Source organism: Myotis davidii, unplaced genomic scaffold (genome assembly GCF_000327345.1).
Source record: "Myotis davidii unplaced genomic scaffold, ASM32734v1 scaffold747, whole genome shotgun sequence".
In the NCBI taxonomy this organism is placed as follows: Eukaryota; Metazoa; Chordata; class Mammalia; order Chiroptera; family Vespertilionidae; genus Myotis; species Myotis davidii.
This window is the reverse complement of record NW_006298695.1, coordinates 475,771-483,440: the sequence shown is the minus strand read 5'-3', so window position 1 is coordinate 483,440 and position 7,670 is coordinate 475,771. Positions and strand designations below refer to the sequence as shown.

Here is a 7,670-nt window from a genome sequence, read left to right as displayed (position 1 = left end):
AATAAGACAAAGTTTATTTAGCAAGTTCGGAGGCAAAACAAGGACCTTTGGAGCTTAGGAGGGAGAAAGGTAAAGGTAAAGCACCTTTGGGAAAGGGAAGGTGTGGGCATGCTCCTGGCAGGGAGAGAGCCAAGGATAGATGGTTGCCATTTGTCTTCATAAAATAAGGACGAAGTAATGACCCATGAGAACGGGCTTTTAGTCTTGTAAACTTGCTGACTGCATAGAAAACAAAAACCAATGTAATGAAGATTTTGAAATCTGAGAGAGTGAAGCTATCTCATTATGAGCAAAATTCCAGTGAGAAACCATCACTCAAGCTTTATATTGAAATGAAACGGCAAACTGTTAAACTTTTGGGAACAACAGGAAAGTCTTCTAAACAGCCTGAAAGCAAGTCCCCATATGACAGGGGAATTACAGTTGGAAAGTCAGTTCATCTGTGGTATTGGATCTGACTGCAGTCTGGAGCTGCCAGGTGGCCCAACGCATAAAAGTTGTGATGACAAGTGACAGCCAAGAGCATATCGGTAAGGTTCTTTTGGTAATTAAGTGCCTTGTCTCCGTATAGCTAGGCCAGGTATTTGGGGCAGCTGGTTGTCCCCCAGGGAAGACGGGGTTGCTGTTGCTCACTGCAAACTGAGGAGTCTCCGATACTTCTAACTGCAATAACCCTTTGTGATTTGACAAACATGAGGGCTTGAATAGACAAGCCCTCGAGGACATGTTCTATCTCATAAACTAGAGGAAATTTTTTAAAAATATGTTGGTGACTTTGTGATAAACAGTAACATAGACACACGTGTGATGTCAGTGATTCCATCAGAAACTTGACCTTCGTATCCAAAGGCAGTCCTATAAATCTCACAAATGAGAGGCTAGTTAAGAGTAGTACCACCCTGGCTGGTTTGGCTCAGTGGATAGAGCGTTGGCCTGTGGACTGGAGCGTCCCGGGTTAAGTTCCGGTCAAAGGCACATGCTTGGATTGCGGGCTCGATCCTCAGTGCGGGGCATGCAGGAGGCAGCTGATCAGTGATTCTCTCTCATCATGGATGTTTCTATTTCTCCCTCCCTCTCCCTTTCTCTCTGAAATCAATAATATATCCTATATAATACAAGTGTGATATGCAAATTGATTGAACGGTGGAACGACCAGTTGGCAGGGGGCGGGGCTGGTGCCGGCAAGCAGGCGGTGCCAGGCCAGCCAAGGCGAGTGCCAGCAGGCAGAGGATGGGGACATCCCTTGAGGGCTCCCGGACTGTGAGAGGGCGCAGTCCTCCCCACCCTCCCCCCTAGTGTACAAATTTTTGTGCACTGGGCCTCTAGCATATATATAAAAAGAGTAGTACCTATGAGTGTCAATGCATCGCCCTGTTCAAGGCAGTGGCCTTCATCCTCCAGCTTTGTGAAGATATGGGCCGGTCCCCTATGCTGGAAACAGGAAGGTCTCCCCTTGACCTGGAACCATGGGATACACACCGGCATGTGGGGGAAAGAATTGTGAAAAGCTTGAACAAAGTATTTTGCATCCCACATTTATAAAGTTAGAGTAAGCTCCATGAGTATGGTGAATGGATAGAAACGCCCCACCGCCTTTAAAAAAATCACCGAGAACATTACTGGGCCTCTAGCATATATATAAAAAGAGTAGTACCTATGAGTGTCAATGCATCGCCCTGTTCAAGGCAGTGGCCTTCATCCTGGATAGAAGGCCACTTTCAAAAGGTCAGACCCTTGATGCCTTCTTGAAACAAAAGTTTGTTGAACCAAAATCACACTTAGTGTTTTGGTTATAGATTCATTTTCAGAATCCAGCTGTGTCAGAGAAGGGTGTTAAATACCAGGTGCTTGAGCTAATAATAAACATGGAAGTTAGCATTATCTGTTTTTAATATAAAATTATTTTAATGCCAGTGTGTTTCTCTTGAATTTTATGTAGCTCCTCATAGTTCTTTGCTTTAAAAAAAGTTTCCAGATGGGGCTTTTCAGAAGTAAATGTATGATGTTTTGTTGTAATCAGTGTTTATTTTTTAATCTAGTTAATTTAAAATGTAACTGCACTTTTGTCTTCATTGTGTTTATTTTCAGGAGTATGTACTTTATACTTTGTCAATGTTACAGGCTTTATATTTAGTGTAGTGAGCGATGCAAGGTTCCTCTTGAGATGAATATAATTAAGTTGAAAAGGTGTCTTTTGTCAAGATAAAAGTTTGTATCCTTTGCCTCTACCCAGAGGTGGTGCCTGATGGCCTTGTGCCTTATTGCTGGTGAGATTCGCTGGTCGTGTGGTTGGTGTCTTCTGGGTTCCTACTGTCTATTTCTCTTGGTGGTTGCTGAGTGTCCTGAGGAAGATACTCAGAGATCAGGAGGCTCTTGTTTCTGCTCAGGCTTTGGCCTGCGAGCGTTAGCACAGGGCGGTAGGCTGTTTGCCTCTTTCCTCTCGGTTCATTAACTGGAAACGTTCTGAGGAAGAGGCTTTTCTTCTATATGTATTTGATTGTTTATGTAACCGGAGTCATGATACATATTTTACTCTATGATTAACATTCAGAGCTATCACTAATTGTGAGAGAATATCGGAAAAACCCAAATCAAGGACAGAGTCCAGGATGTGAAAGACAGAGATGGAGTTTCAGATTGGTGGGAATTAAGGAGAAAGAGTAAGTCCAGTGAGGATCTGGATGGGACCCTAGAACAGGTAGAAATCATCAGTGGGAAATGGGTGAATTTCTAACAAAGTCTGTAGTGTAGTTAGTAATACTGTACCTGGGTTAATTTCTTATGTTTTCCAATTTTACTCGAGTTATGGAGGGGGAATGGGAAAAAGATAGAAGGGATAAGAGAACTCTTGTGATCATTCTGCAACTTTTTTTGGTCTAAAATTAAATATAAAAGTTTCAGCTGAAACCGGTTTGGCTCAGCGGATAGAGCGTCGGCCTACGGACTGAAAGGTCCCAGGTTCGATTCCGGTTAAGGGCATGTACCTGGGTTGCGGGCACATCCCCAGTGGAAGATGTGCAGGAGGCAGCTGGTCGATGTTTCTCTCTCATCGAAGTTTCTAACTCTCTATCTCTCTCCCTTCCTCTCTGTAAAAAATCAATAAAATATATTAAAAAAAATAAAAGTTTCAGAAGTCAGTGGTACAGATATTATAGGTCTGGTAGACCTTGTGGAGATGGCAAAGGAGGCCACCTGTGAGACCCTGGTGGAGGAGGAGGAGGGGGAAGGTCTCCAGGCCCAGGAGTACCCTTCCTGCTCTCTTCCCTCCCTCTCCAGGGGCATTAAGGTAAATGGTCCTCCCTGACCTTCCATCCTCCGTGCCCTCATTGCTGCATAAAGTGTAGCGCACGTGACTTTTGTTCCCACCAGTGTGTCCCACTCCCACTGGTTTCTGCTATAACTGACTCTAGGCTTATGTTATAGATCACTGGGCTTCAAACTCAAAATTCCTGAGAAAGTCTAGTGTTGGATTAGAATTCAATTAAGCTTTTTGATACTTAGTACCTATTTTGATTTGAAAATATTGCAATGGTATGGTTACTCCTTCTATTAGACTACTAGAGGCCCAGTGCACAAAAATTTGTGCACTCGGGAGGGAGGGAGGAGTCCCTCAGCCCGGCCTGTGCCCTCTCGCAGTCTGGGACCCCTCGGGAGATAACGACCTGCTGGCTTAGGCCTGCTCCTGGGTGGCAGAGGGCAGGCCCAATCCCTAGGTGCAGCCCCTAGTCGGGCTCAGAGCAGGGCTGATTGGGGAATTGGGGCGCCGCCCCCTGTCATGCACAGAGCAGGGCAGATCGGGAGGGTGCGATGCCACCCTCAGTCACGTTCAGGGTAGGGCCGATTGGGGGTTGGGGCACCACCCCCTGTCACACTCAAGACAGGGTCAATGGGGCCGTTGCGGTGCCACCCCCTGCCACACACAGAGCAGGGCGGATCAGGGGGTTGGGATGCCGCACCCTGTCACACTCAGGGCCGGGCCGATCAGGGGGTTGAGGAGCTCCCCCCTGTCACAGAGTAGGGCCGATAGGGGAGTTGGGGCACCGTCCCTGTCACACACAGAGCCGCAGGGCGATCAGGGGGTTTGGGCGCTGATCCCGGTGCCGGGAGGCCTTCCGGCTCCGCTGATCCCGGTGCTGGGAGGCATATTACCCTTTTACTATATAGGATAGAGGCCTGGTGCACAGGTGGGGGCTGGCTGGTTTGCCCTGAAGGGTGTCCTGGATCAGGGTGGGGATCCCCACTGGGGTGTCTGGTCAGCCTGGATGAGGGGATGATGGCTGTTTGCAACTGGTCACACACCCTTCAGGGTAGGGGTCCCCCCTGGGGTGCCTGGCCAGTCTGGGTGAGGGGCTGAGGGCTGTTTTCAGGCTGGCAGGTGACTGAAGCTCCCAACCGCTCCTTTTTTTCTTTCTTTTTCTTTTTTTATTCTGGGCCTGCTTTAGCTCTCAGGCTTGGCTCCAGCTCTTAGGCCTTGGCTGCTGAAAGCAGGTATCTGGTTTGTTTGGGTTCTATAATCGAAACACTGTTTTAACTCCAGCTCTGAGATCCCGGCTGGCTGAAAGCAGGTTTCTGGGGTTTTGTTTAGCTTCTATATTTGTAACAATGTTTCAAACTGCAAGCTCAGAGGCCGGCAGCAGCAGGCGGGGAATGTTGGAGTCCTCTGTCACTGAAGCAAGCAAGCCTCATATTCGCTTCAAGCTGCCTGGCTGCTGACTGCCATCTTGGCTGGCAGTTAATTTGCATATCGCCCTGATTAGCCAATGGGAAGGGTAACGGAGTGACACCAATGTGCATGTTACTCTTTTATTAGATAGTATTTTGTTTTACTTAAGGGAAATGTTCATTCACTCACTGTGTAAATATTTATTGAATGCCTACATGTACCAGACATTGAAGCAGTCAATGACAGGGACGTGGTAATGCAAAGCGCATGAGCTCTGAACTATTAGATTAGTGATGATTAAGCTCATCTGTATGTGAAAGTAAATTTAGTGACTTTTGCCAGCATGTACTTTTTTTAAGGTAAAGTGTTGGTTTATTAAATTTCAGATTTTTTTGTAATTATAACAGAGTATACTATTTTAGGAAAATCCGAGGTTTTTAGTTATGATCAAATGATGAAAACACATTAAATTCGGACAAATGGAAATAGAAGGAAAATAAATCCTATATAATAAAAGCATAGTATGCTAAGTGTCTGACTGATTGGTCATCTCTTTAGTCAACTGCTCGACCAGTTGCTATGATGCGCACTGACCACCAGGGGGCAAATACTCCGACTGGTAGGTTAGCTTGCTGCTGGGGTCCAGTGCATCAGGACAAGGCGAGAGGGCGGGACATGCCCTTGAGCCCTCCCACAGTCCCTCCCTGACTGGCCGGCTCCTATTGGTCCCGATTGCAGACCAGGCCAAGGGTCCCCACCTGTGCATGACTTCGTGCACTGGGGCTCTAGTTGTTGATATAAACATACCAACCAGTTCTGTTCATAAATAAAGATAATGACCAGAAATGTGACACTTTTTATCTTTAAGCTTTCCATAGTTCTGAACAAAACTTTGTACTTTTTACTCTAGATTTCTCATTCCCCTCCTTTTTCTTTTAAAAAATATTTTTTATTCATTTCAGAGAGGAAGGGTGGTGAGAGATAGAAACATCTGGAGAGGTAATCATTGATCAGCTGCCTTGTGCATGCCCCCACTTGGGATTGAGCCCACAACCCCAGGAATTGAATGAGCCCTGACCTCCTGTTTCATGGGTTGACACACAACCACTGTGCCACACCGGCTGGGCTCAATGTATAATTTTAAATTAGTGATTACTTGTTTTCCAACAGTCTTTTCATAGGGTATATAATTTTGTTAAAAAGTTTAAGTGTACTAATTTTTCTAAGAATTCATTTATAACATCCTGGACCTTTGACTTTATTTTGTATTAAGTTTACAAAAAATAAAATGTCTATGCTCTATAGTCTGGAACAGTTCTGGGGAGGGGAGGCTTTTTAAAAAAAACATTTTTATTGATTTCAGAGAGGAAGGGAGAGGGAGAGAGAAATAGAAATAACAGTAATGAGCCTTGCTGATTTGGCTCAGTGGATAGAGCATCGGCATGCAGACTCAAGGGTCCCGGGTTTGATTATGGTCAAGGGCACATGCCTGGGTTGCCCCAGTGGCGGGGGGGGGCGGGGGGGGGTAGGAAGCTGCCAATCAGTGATTTCTCTCTCATCATTGATGTTTCTATCTATTCCTTCTCCCTTCCTCTCTGAAGTAAACAAAAATATATTTAAAAAAAATAAGAAATATCAATGATGAGAGAGAATCATTGATCAGCTACCTCCTGCATGCTCCCTTCTGGGAATTGACCTGGCAGCCAGGCATGTGCCCTGACCACAAATCGAACCATGACCTCCTGGTTCATATATTTTAATTATGAGTGTCTGGGCATGGGCCTGTTTTGGTTCTTCTTGCTTGGGGTTCTCTGTACCTCCTAAATTTATATGACTTTTTCCTTTACCAGGTTAGGGAAGTTTTCTGCCATTATTTCTTCAAAGACTTTCTCTATCCCTTTCTGCCTCTTTTGGCACACCTGCTATTCTAATAGTATTACATTCATGTTGTCCCACAGCTCCCTTAAGCTGTCATCCTATTTTTTAATTGTTTTTTCTTTTTGATTCTCTGAGTGATTTTTTTTGGCAAGAAAAACGATTTTAAACATGATAATGTTACATGCAATAAACTCCAGTTATTCAAGAAAAATGATCTTACATATAATATTACATGCAATAAACATCAATATTTCAAGAATAAAGGGACTCAAGTATAATAATATTACCGAAACTGTACTAACATAGAATGATATCACAAAAGTTGTAGGAAATATTAAAAATCTGCAAATAACAGATTTTTAAATAAAAAATATTTAGAATATTTTTCCCTTCGCTGGCTCTATTTTAGTTCATCAGTTTATGTTGTTTATTATATTCGACAAATGAGTGAGGTCATATGATATTTATCTTTTCTCCAACCTGCTCATTTCGCTTAACATGATGTTTTTTGTGTTTTTAAAAAATATCTTATTGATTATTTTACAGAGAGGAAGGGTGAAGGATAGAGAGTTAGAAACATTGATGAGCTAGAAACATCCATCGGCTGCCTCCTGCATACCCCTTAATGGGGTTGTGTCCACAACCAAGGTACATGGCTTTGACTGGAATCGAACCTGGGACCCTCAGTCCGCAGGCTGACACTCTATCCACTGAGCCAAACTGGTTAGGGCAGCATGATTTTTTAAAAGTCTGTTATGTCGGATATGAGTGTTGCTACTTCAGCTTTTTTTTTCCCATTTGCATGAATTTTTTTTCCATCCCTTCACTTTCATCCTGTGTCTGTCTTTTGCTTTGAGGTGGGTCTCTTGTAGACAGCATATACTTGGGTCATGTTTTTGTATCCATTCAGCTACTCTACACCTTTTGATTGGAGCATTTAATCCATTTACATTTAGGTTTATTATTGAGAGGTACCTATTTATAGCCATTTTAATTCTGCATGGCTAGGTTTCTCTCTCTCTTTCTTTTTCTCAGCAGTCCCTTCAGCAGTCCCTTTAGCATTTTTGTAATGCTGGCTTGGTGGGGATGAACTCCTTTAGCCTTTTTTTTTTTTTTCTGGAAAGCTCTT

General features: G+C 44.1%; 1 protein-coding gene across 1 annotated transcript in view; it reads left to right on the top strand.

The window, feature by feature from the left end:
* Positions 1 to 2,569: 2,569 nt before the first annotated feature.
* Positions 2,570 to 7,670, top strand: part of UBE3C (ubiquitin protein ligase E3C) — a gene marked incomplete at its 5' end in the record, with an annotated part of 103,077 nt that continues 97,976 nt past the window's right edge. Inside the window, one exon of the mRNA XM_015570939.1 lies at positions 2,570 to 2,698. Within this exon, the coding sequence (XP_015426425.1) occupies positions 2,570 to 2,698 (129 nt within the window). The remainder of the gene's footprint in view (positions 2,699 to 7,670) is intronic.